This window comes from Nyctereutes procyonoides, unplaced genomic scaffold (genome assembly GCF_905146905.1).
Source record: "Nyctereutes procyonoides isolate TBG_1078 unplaced genomic scaffold, NYPRO_anot_genome, whole genome shotgun sequence".
Taxonomy (NCBI): domain Eukaryota; kingdom Metazoa; phylum Chordata; class Mammalia; order Carnivora; family Canidae; genus Nyctereutes; species Nyctereutes procyonoides.
In genome coordinates, this window is record NW_026575140.1 from 57,398,374 (window position 1) to 57,419,988 (window position 21,615).

The 21,615-nt window shown below is 60.3% G+C and overlaps 4 protein-coding genes across 8 annotated transcripts; 3 read left to right on the top strand and 1 right to left on the bottom strand.

Moving 5' to 3' along the window:
- The first annotated feature begins 952 nt into the window (after window positions 1-952).
- On the top strand, window positions 953-3,018 carry GABARAP (GABA type A receptor-associated protein). The gene is made up of 4 exons (XM_055306123.1): window positions 953-1,171; window positions 1,735-1,813; window positions 1,958-2,076; window positions 2,527-3,018. The coding sequence occupies exons 1-4, from the start codon at window positions 1,082-1,084 to the stop codon at window positions 2,590-2,592; spliced, it is 354 nt and encodes a 117-aa protein (XP_055162098.1). The 5' UTR covers window positions 953-1,081; the 3' UTR covers window positions 2,593-3,018.
- An 892-nt stretch (window positions 3,019-3,910) lies between these two features.
- Window positions 3,911-8,273, top strand: PHF23 (PHD finger protein 23). Of its 2 annotated transcripts, none has more exons than XM_055306025.1 (5): window positions 3,911-4,127; window positions 5,713-5,744; window positions 5,908-6,000; window positions 6,546-7,383; window positions 7,474-8,273. In XM_055306025.1, exons 1-5 carry the CDS (start codon window positions 4,094-4,096, stop codon window positions 7,686-7,688), a joined length of 1,212 nt encoding a protein of 403 aa, XP_055162000.1. In that variant the 5' UTR covers window positions 3,911-4,093; the 3' UTR covers window positions 7,689-8,273. The 2 variants fall into 2 exon arrangements, with proteins under 2 accessions (XP_055162000.1, XP_055162001.1); XM_055306026.1 differs by lacking the exon at window positions 3,911-4,127 and adding an exon at window positions 5,094-5,179.
- A 516-nt stretch (window positions 8,274-8,789) lies between these two features.
- DVL2 (dishevelled segment polarity protein 2) lies at window positions 8,790-16,314 on the top strand. 4 transcript variants are annotated; one of them, XM_055305346.1, is made up of 15 exons: window positions 8,790-9,257; window positions 11,503-11,572; window positions 11,812-11,957; window positions 12,088-12,197; window positions 12,303-12,438; window positions 12,567-12,657; window positions 12,788-12,857; window positions 12,943-13,082; window positions 13,160-13,236; window positions 13,778-13,845; window positions 13,957-14,085; window positions 14,177-14,308; window positions 14,412-14,591; window positions 14,963-15,181; window positions 15,297-16,314. In XM_055305346.1, exons 1-15 carry the CDS (start codon window positions 9,064-9,066, stop codon window positions 15,743-15,745), a joined length of 2,211 nt encoding a protein of 736 aa, XP_055161321.1. In that variant the 5' UTR covers window positions 8,790-9,063; the 3' UTR covers window positions 15,746-16,314. The 4 variants fall into 4 exon arrangements, with proteins under 4 accessions (XP_055161321.1, XP_055161322.1, XP_055161323.1 ...); XM_055305347.1 differs by having other exon boundaries at window positions 12,306-12,438; XM_055305348.1 differs by having other exon boundaries at window positions 12,088-12,185.
- Window positions 16,315-16,382: 68 nt separating this feature from the next.
- On the bottom strand, window positions 16,383-21,555 carry ACADVL (acyl-CoA dehydrogenase very long chain). The gene is made up of 20 exons (XM_055305351.1): window positions 21,400-21,555; window positions 21,248-21,323; window positions 20,902-20,967; window positions 20,741-20,813; window positions 20,598-20,662; window positions 20,355-20,489; window positions 19,811-19,955; window positions 19,472-19,601; window positions 19,229-19,354; window positions 18,660-18,858; window positions 18,439-18,543; window positions 17,946-18,032; window positions 17,801-17,863; window positions 17,604-17,705; window positions 17,437-17,534; window positions 17,282-17,354; window positions 17,115-17,187; window positions 16,946-17,018; window positions 16,757-16,832; window positions 16,383-16,674 (listed from the first exon to the last, which is right to left on the bottom strand). Exons 1-20 carry the CDS (start codon window positions 21,459-21,461, stop codon window positions 16,534-16,536), a joined length of 1,968 nt encoding a protein of 655 aa, XP_055161326.1. The 5' UTR covers window positions 21,462-21,555; the 3' UTR covers window positions 16,383-16,533.
- Window positions 21,556-21,615: the final 60 nt, after the last annotated feature.

Consider the following 21,615-nt stretch of genomic DNA (forward strand, 5'->3'; position numbering starts at 1 on the left):
CGGAGGCCGAGGAGGCCCGAGGAGGCCCGAGGGTCAGGGAGCAGCGGTGCTGGCTCCGGAGGAAGGAGCAGGGAACGAGTCGACCTTTGGCGGGAAGGGTCTCGGCCGCAGGATGGGTGCCCTGGGTGGGGTCGGAGGGACAGCCGTGGGTCACGGCGAACCGGAGCTGCATGGCAGGAGAAAGCCGCGGTGGGTGAGCGGGCGCACCGACGTGGACGCGCGCACCGACGTGGACGCAGAGAGTGCCCCGGCCCTCGGCCCCGCCCCCTCCCCTCCCGCCGGCGCCCCTCCCCCCGCGGCCGGCTCTACTTCCCGCGGCCGCCACGTGACGCTCCGCCCTTCTTTGAGATCACATGACTCGTTCTGCCAGTACCGAAGGTGTTCCTCCGCGCTGACGTAGTCCCTACCTTTCGGACCTTCTCTCCGGTCCCCATTGGTCCACTCCTCCTTGGAACCTAGGCGTTCTGTGCGTTTCTGCGAATACCTGTTTCGTGTCTGCCCTCCTTTCTTCCCGGAGATCCAGCTTCTCCGTTTGGGTACTACTTTGTTTTGGGAGTCAGCAGCCGCCTTCGGCGTACCGACGCGTTTCGTGAATAGCTGTCCTTAAAATTCTCTGCTTTCCCCCCATCCCCCTTTTCACCTTGTATCCGAAAAGACTTTTCGGAGCACCAAGCCTCAGAATACAATCGGCAGTTCCGAGCCCTTGTGGTGCCCAGCTCGGTGGGGCACGGCGGAATGTGGGTTTTCGGTTATTTTCGACCATAGCCCAGACCAACCACCTTGGCTACGTCGGCTGCGTAGCCCTCAAGCTGATTCCAAAGCGATTACGCAGGCGGCGTGAGGGGGGCGGTCAGTAGGTGGTGCTACGCCGGCGGCGTGAGGGCCGTTACGCTAGTAGCGTAACCCAGCGGGCGGGGCGGCCCCGACGGCCGGAGGCGGGGTTGGTGAATAGGGAAGTGGCGCAAGTCCCGGGATCGCTCCGCTGAGTCCGCCCGCGCGTCGCCGCCGTCGCCGCCGCCCCCCGTCCCGGCCCCCCCCGGGTTCCCTCAGCCCAGCCCGGTCCAGCCCGGTTCCCGGGAGGATGAAGTTCGTGTATAAAGAAGAGCATCCGTTCGAGAAACGCCGCTCTGAGGGCGAGAAGATCCGAAAGAAATACCCGGACCGGGTTCCGGTGAGAACCGTAGCCGGGGCCGCAGACGCGGGGCGCTGGCTCTGACGCCACAGCCCGGCTTGGGGTCCGGCGGGGCAGCGCGGGCATCGGGCTGCTGGCTGGGGTGGCCGGGGACCGGGCCAGGGGCTGCCGTGTCCGGGAGCGGAGGTTGGAAGGAGCGGGGCGGCGAGGGAGCTGGGGGTGGGGGGCCGCGGCTGGCCGAGGGAGACGTGGGGCGTGCTGGGGAGGCTGCAGGGAGTTTGACAGTCGGGGCTTCCCATGGCCACCTCCCAGCTGGCCGGCTCGTCGAGGCCGACGCTGTCGTCGGCCCGCACGAGCCATGCCTGCCTGATTAAGATCCTTGTTTATTATGACGCCCAGCCGGGGGATCCGGGATATCGAGGTGAGCCTGACGCTGCGGGGTCAGGATGTCTCTGCTTGAGACTGCACCGCGTGTTCCCAGACAAAGAAAAACGAGTTGGATGGGTTGGGGTGCTAGCAGTTTTGTTCCTGGAGTTCTCGACGGGGTGGCTGTGGGACTGCCCCCCCTCGATGCTTCCTAATTTCCGTCTTTCTTTTTCTAGGTGATAGTAGAAAAGGCTCCCAAAGCTCGGATAGGAGACCTGGACAAAAAAAAATATCTGGTGCCTTCTGATCTCACAGGTGGGAACCTGACCCAGGACCCAAGTTTGCTGCGTGTGCGTGGGGGTACAGTGTCCGTGGGAAGATGCTGCCTCCCCGTAGTGACTGCTCTTCTGAGGCCTTTTTTGATCTCTGTGACTTTATCGTATCTTGTCTCTTTGGCAGTTGGTCAGTTCTACTTCTTGATCCGGAAGCGAATTCATCTCCGAGCTGAGGATGCCTTGTTTTTCTTTGTCAACAACGTCATTCCACCCACCAGTGCCACAATGGGTCAGCTATACCAGGTATGGTGACTGGGAAGGAGTCAGGGGCTCTGCAGAGGTGTTGGAAGAGATTTTCAGGTCAGCAGTTCTTGGACTAGCTGGCTGCCTCTCAGTTTTACGTGTGACCTCAAAATTTTGAGGGTAGTCCCAGGTTGAGGGCTTGGATAAAGACATTGGGAATGGAAGGGAGAACTACAGCAGTGCTTTGGATCCACCCTCTTGTCCACTTTCCCCACCATCCCAAGGCAGCAGATTTTGGAACAGTTTGAGATCTTTTTGTCCAGGACTGCTGCCAGGGGTAATCTTGTTGGCTGCTAAGGCCTGGAGCAAATGAGTGAGTATGAGTCAGGCCACTAGTGTTTGGGGGTCTTCAGAAAGAACGGGCTTTCCAAAAAACGTGTCTGGGCAGTGGGTGGTTCACGTGCCCACAGCCCCGACCTCTGAGTGCCATAGTTTTCTGCCTCCACCCAGGAACACCACGAAGAAGACTTCTTTCTATACATTGCCTACAGTGATGAAAGCGTCTACGGTCTGTGAAGCTGCTGCCCCTGATGTTGGGGGGGTCCTGTTTTACAAAGACAGAGGTGGCCCCCATCCTCGACCTACTCCTTCTTTGGGCTCATCCCTCACCTCCCTTTGTTGGGACCTGCACTTCCTAATGTTTGAGGCTCTCCTCCAGCCCTTCTCAGCAGGAGGGCTCATGGGGGAGGTGGCTTCTTGGACCTCTCCTTTCTCCTCTTCCTCTTCGAAGACCTTTCCCACTCTGCTCTAGACTTCTTGATTGTCCGTCTCTGTCACATCCGGTGATTGTTTTGGTTTCTGTTCCCTAACTGCCCAAGGGGCTCAGAACCCCAACATTCCCTTCCTCTCATTACCTTCATTTTTGGGGGTAGAGGGAAGGGACTGAAATTGTTGGGGGGAAGGCAGGAGGCACATCAATAAAGAGGAAACCACCAACCTGAACTGGATTTTACTTTGTGTTGCTTCCTGCCCCTTTTTTCCTAGTTGTCCTCTGGTGGGGAGAGTGGAGGTTGGAGGGGCAGTAATCCTACATTCTGGTTTATTCTGTTGATATTGGGTTACTGCTTGCGCAAAAGTATTTTTGTTGTGATCGAATACTCCCGAGTATCGGGTCATGAAACCATACTTTTATATACGTGTGTATTGGGTCCCAATGTAAAAAATAGAGTGGCTTTTGTTTTTTTTACTTTGGGTTCCTGGGGAGAAAGTAAGTATCCACTTTAGATAAATGCACCCAAGTTTGTTACAGCTTTTGGATGAAAGAAGAGATTTTCGTGCGTGGGAGCCAGTCAGAGGACTCTGTCCTGGGTTGCATCTCACTTGACCAGACTTGGTGCCAGTGGGTGGAATTCAAGGGAGGGAGGAGGGAGCCATTATCATCAGGAGAACTTCATCCCCCAGCAAGCATTTCTCCGCCTGGCCGGAAGTGGGGCGGTCCCCCGGGGAGAAAGAAGCCGCAGAATGAGGCAGTATGGTGGCCGAGAGTTCTAATCCCTTCTTTTCCCTCTTTCTTAGTCCCGCCCAGCCTACATTTCCCAGGAGCCTGCGCGCGCTCTTCCGCTCTGCCCTCTGCTCCCAATCTCCCCGCCACTCCCCGGGGGAGGGGAGCGGTTTAGTGCGCCTGCGCCGTTCCTTGGCTTGCTGGGAAGTGAAGTTCCAGAGGCCTATGCGATCCCTTTTCCGCTGGCCCCGGACAGACTACAAGCCCCATGATGCATTGTGCGTCGGCGCCCGCGAAGGGAGGGGGTAGAGGGGAGGGAGGAGGGAGGAGAGAGGAGAGAGGAGGAGGAGGAGGGAGCAGGCGGCCGGCGGCGCGGGGGGAGGGGGCCCGGTCCGGGAGTGCGGGAGGCAGGGGTAGAGGGAGGTGGCGGCAGCGGCTAGCGGACTCGAGTCATTACCGGGCCGAGGCAGACACCTCTGTGGAGAGAGGCAGTAGGAGCACCGAGCACCGGAGGCGGCACCGGGATCCCCGGCTTAAGGGGAGGGGGGCGCCGGACCGGGAGGAGGGGAGGGGGCGATGCTGGAAGCCATGGCGGAGCCCAGTCCCGAAGGTGAGCTCTCGACCGGCACGGAGCGCTGAGCCGGTGGGGGGTGGGGGCGGGCGAGGAATCAATTGACAAACTTGGAGGTCGAGCCCCGAAACCCGGCGGGGGAGCGCGGGGAGGGGGTCGAGGGCCTGCCCCTGGAGCTGGGAGAGCGACGAGTTGAGAGACCTTGGTGAAAGAGAAGTGGGAGACCGGGCTGGGGGTAGTTGGATATGAGACACCGAGAATGTGTGTGTTGGGGGGGTGGGGAGTGGGAGCCGGAGCTCCGGGGGTTAGGGGCCGAGAGGGCCTCCAGCACGTTGGGGCCCTGAGGCCGGGAGGTTGGGGGGGGTATCGGGAGCCCAAGAGTTGTTGAGGAGGGAGGATGTAGAGGAGGACTGAGTGAGGAGCCCGGTAGTTGGCCGAGGTGGGGGAGTTTGTGGCGGCGGTGTCGGAGCTCCGGGTAGTTGCCGCTGGAGGTGGCCGGGTGATTGTTGGAGGGCTGGGCAGAGAGTTGTGGGGAGAAGAGGGGGTCTGGGTATTGTCTTCGCTAGGGAGACCTGGACAGGGCGGGTAGTTGTGGGGACAGAACGCCGGGAAGCGAGGAGAGCCGGGTAGTTGTAGGGGCGGTGGGGCGGGGTGCGGGGGGGGTGTTCAGACCGGCGAGTTGGGGGGGGTGTTGGTCGGCGAGGGCTGGAGCCTGAGAGTTGCGGAGGGTGAGGGGGGCAGCGGCGGCGGCAGCAGCGGGGGTTGCCGTGGAGGGAGAGAGTAGCGGGGGGGGGGGGAAGAGTGGGCGGCCAGAGTTTAGGGGTCCGCAGCCTAGTCACTTGGTGGTGAGTACGGGGGCGGAGGGGGGGCGGCGGCCGGAGGGCTAGGAATTGGGCCCGGGGGCCCGGCGGGGAGCCCGAGGAGCTCGAGACGGGGAGGGGCCAAAGCCCCGGATGGGGGCGGAGGGACGGCGAAATTGTGGGGAGCGCGGTCGGAGGGGGCAGGTGGGGCCGTCCGAGCCAGAGCTCTCCGGTCCGTCCCGGCCGCAGAGTGGCGTTGGATGTGTGTGCCTGTGTGTGTTGGAGGGGGAGGTGAGGGGCACGCCGGGCCTCGTGCTCGGGCAGAAGGGGCCGGAGGGCGGGGAGCGGTTCGGCGTGGTCATCCTGGACCCTGGGGGCCGGCGGGCTGCGTGTGCGGGCTCCGAGGGCCCCGGGCGGCGGATCGCAGCCCGGCGGGGGCGCGAGGCGCTGGGCGCGTGGGAAGGGCAGGGCAGGCGGCGGCCGGGGCTCGGTCCGGGGAGCGGTATGGCGGGGTGGGGCGCCAAGAGATCGAGTAGACTGTGGAGTCGAGAGAAACCGTGAGTTGGGGGGGCGGGGCGCCAGGCCTCCGGTGGGGGGAAGGGGAGCGCTATAGCGAGGCCTGGGAGGGCGCCGCGCCCTGACTCCGCCCCTCGCAGGGCGGAAGGGGGAGCAGGGGCGAGTCCAGCACAGCTGGGGACCTGCCGGCCTGGCGGGGGGACCGGAGGCGAGAGGGGGTTCGGTTCGCTTGGGACTTTGGAGATTTAGAGCTGGGTCTTCGCACGGACTCTGCTGGTGCCTTGACTCAGCTTTTATTGCTTTCCCAGATCCACCTCCGACCCTGAAGCCAGAAACTCAGGTGAGCTTTCCTTTACCTTTGCTGGCCGGTATTTCTGTCGGTGGCCCTCCCTCCCTCTTCCTCCTCCTCCTCCTGCTGGTTCTAGATCGCTTACCACAGGGACTGTGCCTTCTTCGGAAGGTCCCTTTTAAATTCCTTGTGATACAGGTTTCCTTCCTTTCAGCCTCCAGAGAAACGTCGGAGAACAATTGAAGATTTCAACAAATTCTGCAGTTTTGTCTTGGCTTATGCCGGTTACATCCCCCCTAGTAAAGAGGTAGGGACTGGGGGACAACAAGCTGAGGGGTGGTGTGCTAGGACCTTGGAAGGGTGCGAAGCAACGGGGACTGCTTTCCTTGATAGGAGAAATCTACCACAAGTGAAACCGGGTAGCTGGTGGGAAAAATGCCCTAGGGGGTGGTATTAATTAGGTAGGTTGAGTAGCAGTGAATGGTCTAGGGATAGGGCGTGATCATGGAAGAGCCTTTTCATGCCTTTGAGAAAGCTGAAAGTGGTTCACAAATGGGACTTTAGGAAAGCCGGTAAAGAAAGAGGGCTCTGGTCTAGGGAGACAGTGCTGTCAGGCAGGGGGTACTGGGGAGACAGCCAGGATGTGAGGGCAGAGGTAACGTAGACATTGCCAAGAGGAGATGCTAAGGGGAATTGGGGGGGGGGGACAATTATGAGTATAGTGATCTTGGGTGGCTTGGGCAGGATATTTTGGGGTCAGTCTTGACCCTGGTTTTTAAGCTGGGTTTGTAGATGGGATGAGATGCCACTGGGCGGCTTGCTGACGCTGATCTCCCTGCCACCCCCTTCAAGGAAAGTGACTGGCCAGCCTCTGGCTCCAGCTCTCCATTGCGCGGTGAGAGTGCAGCAGACAGTGATGGCTGGGACTCAGCCCCTTCAGATCTCCGAACCATCCAGACGTTTGTGAAGAAAGCAAAGTCATCCAAGAGGAGGGCAGCTCAGGGGGGTCCCACTCAGCCAGGACCCCCAAGGTCCACTTTCTCTCGTCTGCAGGCCCCTGACAGTGCAACTCTGCTCGAGAAGATGAAGCTCAAGGACTCTCTCTTTGATCTAGATGGTCCCAAAGTGGCGTCCCCACTGTCCCCCACCTCCCTGACACACGCCTCCCGACCCCCTGCTGCTCTCACCCCAGTACCCCTTGCCCAGGGAGACCTCTCACAGCCCCCTCGAAAGAAGGACCGGAAGAACCGAAAGTTGGGGCCAGGAGGGGGGGCTGGCTTTGGGGTGCTTAGGAGGCCTCGGCCAGCTCCTGGGGACGGGGAAAAGAGGTCTCGAATTAAGAAGAGCAAGAAACGGAAGTTGAAAAAGGCAGACCGAGGAGATAGACTCCCACCTCCTGGGCCTCCCCGGGCACCCCCCAGTGACACAGACTCTGAAGAGGAGGAGGAAGAGGAGGAAGAGGAAGAAGAGGAAGACATGGTAGCCATGGTAGGGGGGGAAGCCCCAGCCCCCGTGCTGCCAACACCCCCTGAGGCTTCTAGGCCTCCAGCCACAGTGCACCCCGAAGGAGCCCCTCCCACCGACGGCGAAAGCAAGGAAGTGGGCAGCACTGAAACGAGCCAGGATGGTGATGCCAGCTCCAGTGAAGGCGAAATGCGGGTCATGGATGAGGACATCATGGTAGAATCAGGTGAGGTTTGGGGCCACCCAGGCTTGGCTTGGAGGGTGGGCCTGGGGCTGTTGCAGACAACTCAACACCAAGCAAACCTTCTCTCCCCAGGTGATGACTCATGGGACCTGATCACATGCTACTGCCGAAAGCCCTTTGCAGGGCGGCCCATGATTGAGTGCAGCCTGTGTGGGACGTGGATCCACCTCTCTTGTGCTAAGATCAAGAAGACCAACGTCCCTGACTTCTTTTACTGCCAGAAATGCAAGGAACTGCGGCCAGAGGCCCGGCGGTTAGGGGGTACTCCCAAGTCTGGAGAGCCCTGACATCGCCGTGCCTAGGCTGGGACTCCCTGTGACAGCATGACTTGGGAGCTGAGCCTCCGGGTCTTCGGCCCGTCCCCCTGGAGCTTGGGTATTGTCCCACTCGAGGCAGGAATTCCCACTGGAGGCTGGTTTGGAAAGGAGTGTCTCACCTTCCAACCTTATCTTTCCTTCCCTCCTTGTGGACTTGAATATGGACCTGCTGCAGTTGGGGGTGAGAGGCTGGTCCCTAGACACATAATTTCTGTCCCCTAGACCTGCCACCCTTCGCTTTCTGGGCCAGGGTTGGAATTGGGGTGGAATGGGACAGCTGGCTATAAAACTCTAGTGTAAATAGAGCACTCCCCTTCTTCATCTTTTCTTTTATCTCCCCATTTATTCTACACCGGTTGTATTTTTAATTTTGGACTTCCCCTTTTGGGCAGGGCAGCTCGGAGGTGGAGTACCAACCAGGGTCTGGCCAAGGGAGGAAGGAAAACAGGTGACGATATGTTCGCTCACCTCTTTTGTTTTTAATAATATTGGCCAGCTGTTTGTACAGACAGCCTGCGTATTGTAAATAAAGCAGAGTGGGCTCTTTTGTGTTTATAGCCCTCCCTGACTGTCCTGCTTGGGTGGGGGCGCGGTGGAAAAGCAGAAGGTGTGGGGGGGTGGGGGGGGCTGAAGCCCACCTCCAGAGCAGAAAACCACCCGGCTCTGGGCGCCCCCACCCCCCAGCTCCCCAGACCCCCGCCCCCAGCCTGGCCCTCAGTCAGCTTGCTTCCACCGGGCACCCCAGCCCAGGACCCCCATCCTATCTCCCAACACGCACGCTCCAGGGAATCAACGTTGTTTGGAGCTCTCCGCCCGAGTGGGGCCAAACGGGATGGGTACCAGTGGCCAGGCCCCCCGAAGGCCAGTGCCGGCCTCCGCCGGGGTGCTCAGAGGACGCGGGTGGGGACACATTTGGGGGCGGGGCCGTCGAGGGCTAGGAGACCGTTGCTGAAAGCAACGATCACGTGGCGATGGCACTGGGCGGGGCCTGTAGGTCACGTGGTCGGAGGAGTCACGTGACGGAGGGCGGGCCGCCGCGGGCCACGTGACATGGGGAGAGGTGGGCGGGGTGCCGCAGGGCGCCCGCGACGTCGGCGGCGGTGGCGCGCGGTGGCGGCGGCGACGGCGGCCGAGTCTGCGGCATCGGGTTGAGCCCTCCGGCCCGCCCCCTTCCCTTCCGTCGGCCGCCACCCCGCTGATCCCCTTCGCCTTCCCTCCGCGCCTTTCCGGCGCCCGGCCGATCGTGTCCGCGCTCGCGCGGCGGGGTGCGGGTGTGCGCAGGCGCGGTGGGGGCACTTCGCCGGGTTGGGTGGGCGGCGGGACCCGGGAGCGCGCGGGCGAGACCATGGCGGGCAGCGGCGCGGGGGGCGGCGGCGTCGGGGAGACGAAGGTGATTTACCACCTGGATGAGGAGGAGACTCCCTACCTGGTGAAGATCCCTGTTCCGGCCGAACGCATCACCCTCGGTGACTTCAAGAGCGTCCTGCAGCGGCCCGCGGGCGCTAAGTACTTTTTCAAGTCTATGGATCAGGATTTCGGGTGAGCGCGAGGCCTAGGCTGGAACCGGTGGGGGCTGCGCGGCGGTGGATCGGCCACTGCTGAGGGGCACAGGTCGGCCTTAGGCCACGCTGGGTTTTCCTGGGCTGGAGTGCTGGACAGGGCATTATGCGGGGGTTAGATTGGGCATCCCAGGTTGGGTAAGGTTATGCTTGGACAAATCGGGGCGCACGGAGCTCCAGGACGACACACCGGGCCGTGCCGAACCAGATCAGGAAAGATTAGGCTGTTCTGGAATAGAATGGGGCACAATGGTTTATTTGGGAGTTATTCTGGGTAATCCGATGCCTTCCGAGCAGACCTGCAGCCCACGGGCAGTATTGTGGAATCTCGATGATTGGGCCGTGTTGGGGTGCTTTAGGGCATTCCAGACCATCCTAGAGCAGATAAGATTGTTTGGGGACATCTGGCCTGTTCTGGTGCAGAAAAGGGTGTGTTGGGATGTTCTAGGCTGCTTTGGAGCAGATTACCAGGCTCTCTCGGAAGAATTTCTGCTGTTCTGTCTCTTCTAGGTTGTGTTGGTTGATCTTAAGTTTCTGTTGGGGTCAAGTGTTTCATGGGGACGCTCTGTAGAGAGGCAGACAGGGTTTTTGAGGCTATGCCAGTGCAGACAGCTGTATTGGGATAATCTGGTCTGTATTGGTATGGACGGCTGCGTGTGGAGACGTTGTAGGTCATTGCTAAAATAGCCCAATATGGCTATTCTGGAGTGTTTGGGGTCATTCTGGGCCAGACTTAGATTCTTAATAATAAATTTGCTTATGGTTTTTGAGGCTGAGCTCTCCAGGTAGCCAGCCTCAGCTCTTGAAGGCAGGGTGGATTGGCCTGAGACAGCTCATGTTCTGGGATAGCTGAATGGACTGGCTTCTACTGAGAAAGACCGTTGAACGTGAGGAAGGTGGGACTGTGTTGGGAGTTACCTTTGATTTAGATCGAAATTCCTGTTTGTTAGCAATGATGTGACCCAGGAGATAGACACAGTTGGTGGAAGAAACTTCGTATAGGTAAGTGATGCACAGTAATTTTTTTGCGAGTTGTGATGATCGCTAGCGTTGAGCTCAGCTAATCTGTAAATGGGGTTATGGTGATAGAGAGTGGAATCATTTGCCGGGCTTGGCTCCGCCAAGACTGGGTTACATCTCTAAGAATCCAGCGTTATATCGAGACAGAGCAGTGGTAGGGATTGGGCTGAGTGGCCCTATCGATAACAAGTGGGATTAAGTTGTCACGCATCCAGGCTCCTAGAACCATATTAGGGTAAAGGGTTAATCAGACAGGCTGTCCTAATTTGGAGGTGAGGATGTGAGAGTATGAGAGAGATTTTCTGTTCAATGCTCAGAGTCTCACAGTTCGTGTTTATTCATGAGATACTTGTTCAACAAGTATACTCGTTAACAGTATTCAACAGATATTTATTAACATTCACCTCACCACCATCAGGGTCTTTGCTGTGTGACCAGGATGCGGTGTTGAACAGAATAGGCTGTGGTGATCCCACATGGTGGTTGAGAAGAAGGGGCAAAGTCCTGTCCATCCCAAGGAACCCAGGGGAGGAATGACCCCAAGGCTAGGCTTTGAGGTCCGTCAGGCAGAACAGGTTGCTCAGTGTAGAATTTTGTGCCAGATGAGCCCCGGGGGAAGGGGAAGGTGGGCTTCACCTCTCCTTGGGAGTGCTCAGCCTAGCGAGGAGGTCTCATCCTTGGGTCTCATGGGTATATTTTCATGGGGGAAAGGTAGCATGTTGGGCTAGGGCTTTGGACGTGACTTAGAGAAAACCAAGAAAGCATGAGAATAGAGACTTCAGAGGGTTTGGGGACGGCGCCTTGAGGAGCGGGGTAGGGCTCAGGGAGGTTTGGGGTCATTCTGGGCTGTTAGAGACCCCAAAGGTTAGAGATCTTTGGGGCAGCTGGGGTCACCTGAGGGAGTGCGACGGTCGTTGAGATTAGAGAATGAGGTTTGACACAGACTCTGGGAAATCTTTGGACCAGCATTGAAAGCCGAGGATGAGCTGGGGAGAGGAGGAGGAGGAGGAAGGAAAGGGGGTGAGTGAATTTGGAGACTCCTGGGGCATGAGAGTGAAGTGTCTCGGTGTTGGGGAAGAGGGCCTGGCCGGGCTGCACGAAAGTCATCGTCCTCGAGCTGGACGAAGATGAGAAGCCTCGAGTCGGGGTGCATGTGGGGGGCGCTAGGCCGATCTCACTGGTTCTTGTGTTGTCCCTCCTGGCAGGGTGGTGAAGGAGGAGATTTCAGATGACAACGCCCACCTTCCCTGCTTCAACGGGAGGGTGGTGTCCTGGGTAAGCAGCCCTGTCCATCCCGCATCGCCAGGGTCCTGTCAGTCTGGGTCCTCACCACTCCACCTGCTTGGGGAGCCAGCTGTAGCTCCTCAGCCTTCTGGAGCATCTACCGCTCCCTCCTGCTTTCCCTGTGTTTTTTGCAGGCCACGTGCTTGCTCAGACCCTGTCTTCTCCCTGTCTTCCCACCTCGGATGCCTCCCTCCTTGTTTGAGTCAGTTTTTGTCATTGCATCTTTCCAGCTGGTGTCGTCAGAGAACCCCCAACCCGAGATGGCTCCCCCAGCCCACGAGCCCCGGGCAGAGCTGGCACCGCCCCCCCCACCGCTACCCCCCCTGCCACCGGAGAGGACCAGCGGCATCGGGGACTCTAGGCCTCCGTCCTTCCAGTGAGTCTCTGGGATTCTTTAGTCCGGGGGAGGGAGGCAAGGAGGAGACCCCAGCCCCTGGGCAGGGGGAGGTTGAGGACACGGAGCCCCGTCCCCCTGACGGGGTTGCATGCCATCTCTATCCACCCAGCCCTAACGTGTCCAGCAGCCGGGAGAACCTGGAGCCTGAGACGGAAACCGAGTCGGTGGTGTCCCTGCGGCGGGAACGGCCTCGTAGGAGAGACAGCAGTGAGCACGGTGGTGAGGGGGGCCCAGGAGCCCAGGAGCTGGGGGCTGGGCTCAGGCCCCCTTGTGATGGGGGAGGCAGCCTGAGGTCAGGTCCCCGACGGTTCTGGTTTTTCACAGCAGGGGGCCACAGGCCTGGTGGACCCTCGAGGCTGGAGCGCCACCTGGCCGGGTATGAGAGCTCCTCAACCCTTATGACCAGCGAGCTGGAGAGCACTAGCCTGGGGGACTCCGATGAGGATGACACCATGAGCAGGTGTGGCACCCAGCCCTGCACTTCCCAGCTCCACCGGCTGATGTCCTCCAGGCCCAAGCTGGTCTCTGCCTCCCCCCCCCCCCCACCTGCTCTGCCAGCCAGCACTCCCCTACCTCTCCTCCGGACAGATTCAGCAGCTCCACGGAGCAGAGCAGTGCCTCTCGCCTCCTCAAGCGCCACCGGCGGCGGAGGAAACAGCGGCCACCCCGCCTGGAGAGGGTGAGGGGAGCTCACGGGATGGCCACATCTTGTAGGAGTAGGGGGTCTTGGTCTCAGGGGTATGTGGGCCCAGAAAGTGAGAATCTGGGGTCATTGGAGGCAACCCAAGCCTTCCCTGTCTCCCCACTAGGCGTCGTCCTTCAGCAGCGTCACTGACTCCACCATGTCTCTCAACATCATCACGGTCACACTCAACATGGGTATGAGGGGGCCCCAGTTGGGGGTCCGGGGGGGGGCCCCGGGGAACCCTGGCTGGCTTCCTCGTCATGGGCGCCTGCTCTGCAGAGAAGTACAACTTCCTGGGCATCTCCATTGTGGGCCAGAGCAACGAGCGGGGCGACGGCGGCATCTACATTGGCTCCATCATGAAGGGCGGTGCGGTGGCAGCCGATGGGCGCATCGAGCCGGGTGACATGCTGCTGCAGGTGCCCTGTGGGGGATCTGGGGGGCAGATGCGTCTCACCAGCTCTCACCCACACTCACCTGCCAACCTGGCTTCCAGGTCAACGACATGAATTTCGAGAACATGAGCAACGATGATGCAGTGCGGGTGCTGCGGGACATCGTGCACAAGCCGGGGTGAGCCACCTCTCGTCTGCTCTACTGGTGCCCGTGGCTTCACCCTTAGCATGGGCGTGGTGGTGCATGTCCAGAGGAGCTGAGCCATAACGTGACATCACCGTGGGGCAGAGGATGGCCCGCATGACCCCCACCTGATCGTGAGCTGGGGGGTTGTGCTCCAGAGTCTGCAGTCCCCTCCCCAGTCTCCCTGGCAGGGAGCACTGCCCTGGCGTCCTTTGTCATCTGTCACCACTGCACTGCTTTGTCTCCCCTCCCCTTGTGTGTGTGTCCATGTGCATGTGTCCGTCCCCATCCTCGATCAGCGGGCTCAGCTTCTCTGACTTGGACTGGCTCTGCATGGACCCATACATAGAGTGTGTGTGGTTCTGTGTTTCAGCCTCATTTCTAGTGTTGTCTGTGTCGGTGGGTCACCTTCACTGATGCCTCCAGGCTCAGCTCTCCAGCCTGGTCCGTCTGTGTCTCTGTCCATCCTCCACCCTTCCAAAGCCTCACCCCATCCCCCCCTCCCCTGCCTGACTGCTTCTCCCCGTCCCCACAGCCCCATTGTGCTGACTGTGGCCAAGTGCTGGGATCCGTCTCCCCAGGCCTATTTCACTCTTCCTCGAAGTGAGTGCTGAAGGGGTGGAGGAGGGTCAGGGCAGAGGTGGGATGGGGGTCGGGGGTCTCAGTTGGGGAGTGGCAGGGAAACGATCATTGTGGGGACCTTCTCTGTCCCAGATGAGCCCATCCAGCCGATCGACCCAGCTGCCTGGGTGTCTCACTCGGCTGCACTGACTGGCACCTTCCCCACCTACCCGGGCTCCTCTTCCATGAGCACCATGACATCCGGGTCTTCTCTGCCCGAGGGTGAGCCCCCAGCCTACCTCACCCTCCCCTCCCTGGGAGGCCTTTCAGCAGTGTGTGGCCCCATCTCTACTCCTTATTTCTTCTCCGATAGGCTGTGAGGGCCGGGGTCTGTCCATCCATACGGACATGGCATCTGTCACCAAGGCCATGGCAGCTCCGGAGTCTGGACTGGAAGTTCGAGACCGCATGTGGCTCAAGATCACCATCCCTAACGCCTTTCTGGGTATGGGTGGGCCCCAGGCAGGTGGCATGAAGATGAGGTGGCAGTGGTGGGCAGGGGTGAGGCAGGAGCTGGAGAGGAGAACCTGAGTGCTCTCTGATCTCAGGCTCGGACGTGGTCGACTGGCTCTACCATCACGTGGAGGGCTTTCCTGAGCGGCGGGAGGCCCGCAAGTATGCCAGCGGGCTGCTCAAGGCGGGCCTCATCCGCCACACTGTGAACAAGATCACGTTTTCCGAGCAGTGCTATTACGTCTTCGGAGACCTCAGTGGCGGCTGTGAGAGCTGTGAGTCTGTGTGTCCCCGCTGCCTTGTTCCACCTCCAGTAGCCAGCCAGGGCCACTGTTAAGCAGTGTGTGTCCTGCGTTGGGACCTGCCCTGGCCAACAACATCCTCCTGTGTTTTGTGGCCAGGCTGGCCCTGGGTGCGGGGCTGGGGGTACCCGGGCAGAGGGGGGGTGCTGTCTTCTCTGGAGTTTCACGAGAGCATGGGGTACTTGTGGCCCTGGGAGCAATGGCAGTGGTACAGGAGGAGTGTCCTGTCAGAGGCCCTTGTCTTCACCTCCATCATGCATGGTTCAGGGAATCAGCTTCTCTGCGATGCCTGACATCCCAGCCTCTTGAAGCAGCGACTCTCCATCTCCTCTCTTGCTTTCCAGACCTGGTCAACCTGTCTCTGAATGACAACGATGGCTCCAGTGGGGCTTCAGACCAGGACACCTTGGCTCCTCTGCCTGGGGCGACCCCCTGGCCTCTGCTGCCCACCTTCTCCTACCAGTACCCAACTCCACACCCATACAGCCCGCAGCCGCCCCCCTACCACGAGCTGTCATCCTACACCTATGGTGGCGGCAGTGCCAGCAGCCAGCACAGCGAGGGTAAGTCATGGTCTGACAGCGGGTAGCGCTGGTGGTGGGGACAGCCCAGGGGACTGGGAAGGCCGAGGGACACTGGGCCAGGGCTCAGGCGGCTCCATCCCCTCCACCTTCACAGGGAGCCGGAGCAGTGGGTCAACACGAAGCGATGGGGGGGCAGGCCGTACAGGGAGGCCCGAGGAAAGGGCCCCTGAGTCCAAGTCCGGCAGCGGCAGTGAGTCTGAGCCCTCCAGCCGTGGGGGCAGCCTTCGGCGGGGCGGGGAGCCGGGTGGGGCTGGTGATGGGGGCCCTCCCCCTTCCAGAGGCTCGTCAGGGGGTGTCCCCAATCTCCGAGCCCACCCTGGGCTCCATCCCTATGGGCCACCCCCGGGGATGGCCCTCCCCTATAATCCTATGATGGTGGTCATGATGCCCCCCCCTCCACCCCCTGTCCCACCAGCAGTGCAGCCCCCAGGGGCCCCTCCTGTCAGAGACCTGGGCTCTGTGCCCCCAGAACTGACAGCTAGCCGCCAAAGCTTCCACATGGCCATGGGCAACCCCAGTGAGTTCTTTGTGGATGTTATGTAGGGCGCGCAGCGGGGCCGCGTTGAGTTTCCTCCCTCGGCCCATCCAGTCCGCCCTTGGTGCTTCTGTCCTATGACTGGGTGTCTCATCGGTCACCTGCCCATCACGCCTCTAGGGCCTGGGCTTAGCCACCCGCTGGGGTCTTTGCCACTGTGACTCTCACCAGCAGTGCCTGGTTCCTCCCCTTTTCCTCGGGGGTGTACAAGGGACCTTGGTTATTTTTAGCTTTACCGTTTTTGTAAGACTTCTGGGGGGTTTGAAATAGACTTTCATACATTTTTTGGACTATTTTTTTAGTAGATATTTCCACTTTTATATGAAGAATCTTTGTCTCCTGGGCCCTTTCTTCTAGCCCCTGAATGTGATCTCCCACTCTGTTTGCCCTGTCAGTTGTGCCCTGCGCGGGGTGGGGGGTGGTCAGTGGTACCTTGGGAGGAGGAAGGGGCTGGGCACCCTAGCCGGCAGTCAGAGGAAGCTGGGGTGTTTGGTCTTGGGGGCCCACGTAGCTGCTTTTGTTACTCTATTTATTTAGTCACTTGTATAAAACCAAATAAAGCAATAGGGGCAAACTCCCCCCGCCTCTGGCTCCTTTCTTTGGGAGGGAGGCAGGCAGCGAGGGAAAGACGAGAGGAGAGCAGAGTGTGGCTTGTGAGAACCTTTACTTGAGAGGCTGTAAGTGGGCCTCCGAGAGCAGCAGCGCCCCGGGGCCAGGGCCTCTTTAAGGCAGAATCGGGGCCAGGCTGGGCTGGAGATAGAAGGTACAGGCCTGGCCAGGCCCCAGTGGGGAGCACTCAGAAGCCGAGGGGGTTGCTGGTGACCATGCCACCTCGCTCTACCAAGGCCTTAGAGATGCTTTTGAAGTTCCGGAAGAGCTCCTGTTGCTGCCGGTCAGACTGCAGAGCGGCCATGGTCTCCCGGACCCGGGCTGCGGCCTGGGGACAGAGAAGGAGGTGTTCAGGCTGGCGCACGCCTGCCCTGAGCCGCATACCTGCCCTGGGTAACCCCAAACCTCACCTCGATACACCAGCTGTCACAGAGCATCTTCTCATGCTGGGCTGTAGGGTGGCCCTCACTCAGGGATCTGGAGGCCCTGGTGCGAGGCAGGAAGGGAACATGAACCTCCCTGAGCCTGGCCTGGGAACTCCCCCCACCCCCCGCCACCCCACCCCCCCCCCCCGGCCACCTTCCACGCTGCTGCCTCACCTGGACAGAACTACCACCATGGCGTAGAGGTCAATAGCACTGTCTGCTAGGCGCTGCAGCACGAACTGTTCATCTGTCAGGTAGATGGGATGGGTTGGGATGGTGACAGCCGGGAAGGGAAGGAGGGAAGGAATGGAAGCCGGGTGGGGATGGGGTAGGGCTCACTCACTGACAATCCCCTTCTTGTGTTTTATCAGCTTGGCTTCCACCACAGTGGCAAACTGCTCCAGAGCCTGCACAGTCTGCACAAAGAGGGCAGGCGCCCAGGGCTCAGGTGGCCCAGCCGCACCAGCCCCTGCCCGATGCAGGCTGCTGGCCGCCCACCTGCTGGCTTACCAGCTCGCCGCTCCGGTTCAGCTCCTGGTGGATGATGCCGCTGAGACTCAGGCCGCTGCCCAGCCCTGCCCGCCTTCACAGAAGGGGGAGAGTGACTGGTTAGTGGCTGCACCCTGCCCCAGCCCACCCTGCCCCACCCTGGGCTCAGAGCTTACCTCCTCAGCTGTTTGCCTGCCTCTCCTAGCAGGAGACCAGCATTCCCGAAGGGATTCTTGAGGGCATTGCCCAGTCCAGAAAGTTCCTTTCCTTTGTCCTGTGTGGGAAGAGGGCCCAACCGTCAGGGCGTGCTTTTGTCCCCACCTGGGCCCCAGTTTCCTCTTACCATACAGCCCTGCAGAGCCACAAACAGCCGGAGGATGTCGTTTGTCCCCTCAAAGATCCGGAAAATGCGAAGATCTCGGAGAACACGCTCCACTCCAGGCTCCTGCCGTGGGGGGAAGCCAGAGCACACGTCCCTAAAAGCCCACTCGCCCCTGCCATCCCCACCGTGGCCACCCCAGGCAGAGAGCCACCTGGTACCTTCATGAAGCCCATGCCGCCCAATATCTGGATGCACTCATCGGTCACCTTCCAGGCTGCCTCCTGGGGACGGAGAACCATGTGAGACGGGTCCTGGAACCAAGCTCCACACTGGGCTCTCCCGCCCTGTAGGCCCAGAACTCACCGAGCCAAAGATTTTACTGATGGCAGCCTCAATCTGGAAGTCTGTGGATCCCTGGTCCATGTTGGCGCTCACCATGTAAGCCATGGACTGAGATCGCATGGTGGGGACACAGGAAGGAAAAGGACAGCATCAGACTGGCCCTGATGGCTCAGAGCCCCCAGGAACAAGTCTGCCGTAGCTCCCCTCGCCTTCACCTTCTAGCTCCACCTGTTGGGCTTGGTGAAATATCTGGTCCCCGGAGATGGTTCAGCGGGGGCTTGTAGCCATGTGACTTGTTTGAAAGGGGTGAAGAAGTAAGGGTGGGGGGCAAGTGGAATAAAGTTTGAGTGGGTCTGGGAGATCGGCACAGCTTCCCGAGCTGACTGCGCCCCCCCGCATCCCCTAGGGCATTGGTGTGGAGCTGGAGACCCACTGCCCCAGGTGCTGCTGGGGGTTGTAGTCCAACCACCGGGGGAGACGGCAGGGAGGGGTGGGCAGGGGAGGAGAGCCTTACCTCAGTCACATACTGCAGCATCGCCATCCGGGCCAGCTTCTCTTGAATCAGCCCAAAGTTGTGAATTTTCTCCCCAAACTGGGTACGATTAGCAGCATGATCCACCTGGAAGAGGGCACATGTGTTGCGTTGTGGTTCTGTAGCCCCCCCCCCCCAAGGGGCAGGGCTGAGAGGGATGGGCCCACAGAGAGCTGGGTGCCAGGGGAAGGGAAGATGCTTACCGCCTTTGCAATGATGCCCCTCATGGTGCCTGCAAGGGCTGCGGCCATGCCGAACCTTCCGTTGTTGAGGATGTGCATGGCGACCTTGAAGCCACTCCCCACCTCCCCAAGCACGTTCTCTGCTGGCACCCGCACACTGTCAAAGTACACCTCTGCCGTGTTGGAGGCTTTGATGCCCATCTTCTTCTCAGGGGGCCCGCTGTGACGGGGCAGGACAGGGAAGCAGAGGTGTGCTCAACAGGTAGCCAAGGGTGGGGTGGGGGGGGGGTACCTTTCTTAGGAGCCAGGGAGGAATCGCAGCTGCCAGCATAGGAGAGGGTGCAGGCAACAGGCTTCCATGCTCACAGGGTAGATGCCTGGTTTTCTGTCCTACTGTATGTTGGGCTCACTGCTTGTGGGAGCTAAAGCTTTATGTTAGTTCCATGCAGTTTAATCCCAAAGCGAACAAGCCATCCAGCTGCTTGGGGTTTTGCACGCATCCCCAGGGTGACCTGTAACACCGTCTGCCCTGGACTTCAGTGCTGCCCCCACTTGGCTCCACTGCTTGCTTCCTCCCCAAACCCACTCACTGGGTAACACCTCCAAAGCTCCTCTCCACCACAAAAGCTGTGATCTTCTCCTTCACAGCCCCCGTGGCTGCATCTGTAACTGGTGTCTTGGCAAAGACCGTGAAGACATCTGCCAGGCCCCCATTACTATGGAAAAACGAGGGGCTATCAGGGTGCGGGAGACAGAGCAGGGGGGACCTGAAGTTAGGAAGAGGTGGAGGAGGAGGACAGGGTGGTATGGGGGGGGGGGGGTAGAGGGATTGCCTGATCCAGATCTTGCTTCCATTGAGGGTATAGTATTTTCCACAGGGGCTGGGCACAGCTGATGATCGGATGGAGGCTGCATCTGACCCACTGGAGGGCTCCGTTAGACAGAAAGCAGCTATGCTCTCCCCTGTGGATGAGAGCCTTTAAACTGGGTGCTGATAGGCAGAGGCCCCTCGCTGTCTGCACCCTGCCTGCAGCCGTTCCCTCAGTGCTCCTGGAAACGCTCAGCTTCACTCCTTCCCAGAACCCCCATGTACTGAGCCACCCACCTGTGTGGTGGCATCTGTACCCAGCCCGGGACACCCCCAGTTGCTGGGGCTCCAAGAGCCGCCTCACCAGATGCCAGTTTGGGGAGGTATTTTTCTTTCTGGGCCTTTGTGCCAAAGAGCAGGATGCCTTTGAAGCCGATGCTCTGATGGGCTCCCAGGGTGATGCCCACACCAAGGTCATGTGTGCCCACAATCTCCACCAAGCGGGCGTACTGGGGGGAAAAGCAGTGTCGGGTTAACTGTGTGTGTGGGGGGAGGGGTCTTGACAGGGCCAAATAGGGGCATCCCTACATAGTGACTGGAGAGAATGTTCCCATGGTAGAGTGGGACCCTGGTTTGGAGGCTTCCCATCTACCATTAGGGCATGTGAGCCTGGGTGAATTCTGTGGCCCGGAGGGATATCATATAGTTTGGTATTTTGTTGGGAAAGGTGTTATGTACTGGGAACAGAGCCATGTTTTTTGTTTTGAAAGATGTACATATTGGCACAGTCAACATCACACAGACCCCCCCTTAATTGACAAACCTAAACACTAGGTCCCATGAGGAAGGCGCTTAATCAGCAATGTTGGAATAGCCTGCGATGCCGGCAGTGACCAGGGCTCCCTCACCTGGGTGTTGCAGAGGCCCACACCACCCAGCTCGCTGGGTACTTGCAGACCAAAGGCCCCCAGCTCCTTGAGGCCTTGCAGGGTGGTCTCCTCCACCTTCTCCAACGTGTCATTCTTGGCAGGATCGTTCACTTCCTGGAGAAGGCACAGGATGTCGCATCCAGGCTTTTTAGGCTGCTGAACACCTCTGCCATCCCATCAGGGACCGAAGCCCTCTGTTCCCCCACCCCAGTCCTTCCTCACCTCAAAGAAACGGGACACAGGCCCCACCAGTTCTTTGAGAAACTGGGTCTGCTCCTCACTGAGTACTGTGGGGGAGGACAGGCTGGTCAGGTCACTGGGGAAGTGGAGAGGCCCTGCCCTGCCCCACCCCGACGACTACTTACCAGATGGGTAAGGGAACACCTGATCGGTGGTGAGCTGACCCTTGAACATCCCCGCAGCAAAGGACTTGGATTCCTGCGCAGGGAGAAGGGGGTTTCAGCGAGCTGTCTGCTGCAGTGGGTGAGCCCCTGGCCTAGGTCCTCCCGGTATGGAGGCCACGTACCGCCTTGGCCTGCTTCTCCCTGGTCGGAGCCTCAGAGGACTGGGAATCTGACTTCTCCAGAACCGCCTGGGGAAAGGGACAGTTAGCGAGGCCCGGTAAGGGGCTCCCGAGGGGCTGGAGACCCCAGGGGAAGCTCTGGGTGCAGGCGGAGGCGGACGCGGACGCAGCGACCTTTCCCCTACTTCCATCATCAGGGCACCCTGGCCTGCCCTTTCCCCTACTTTCGGCGCCACCGCGGGCGCCAGGTGTCCGAGACGGAGAGGGAGACCCCTGCCGGCGGCAGGGAAGGGGGAACCGAGGCGGACTCCCCCTCCCGCTCCGCGCGCCCCGGGCCGCCGTCACTCACCTGAGCGGCCCCACTGGCATAGGGTCGGCGGGCCGGACCGGGCGGGGGCTGCCCCAGGAGCGTGCTGGGCCACGAGCTGTGGGGAGCGGGGGCTCAGTCCGGGTCCCCGGTCCCGCTGCCACCCCGGCCCTGCCCTCCTGTCTGACTCGCACCTTCCGACCCCCAGCCTCCGCAGCTGCCGCCCCACGCTCGGGGTCATCCGTGCCGCCTGCATCTCCCAACCACTCCGGCCGCCGCGGACCCGAGCGCAGATCTAGCGCCGTCCACCCGTCTGCCAAAGTCTGGCTGCCCTGGTCCGGTCTTGACTCATCGTCCACAATGCACCGGGGGGGGCTGGGCTTCCGGCCGCCAGCGCATGCTGGGAGATG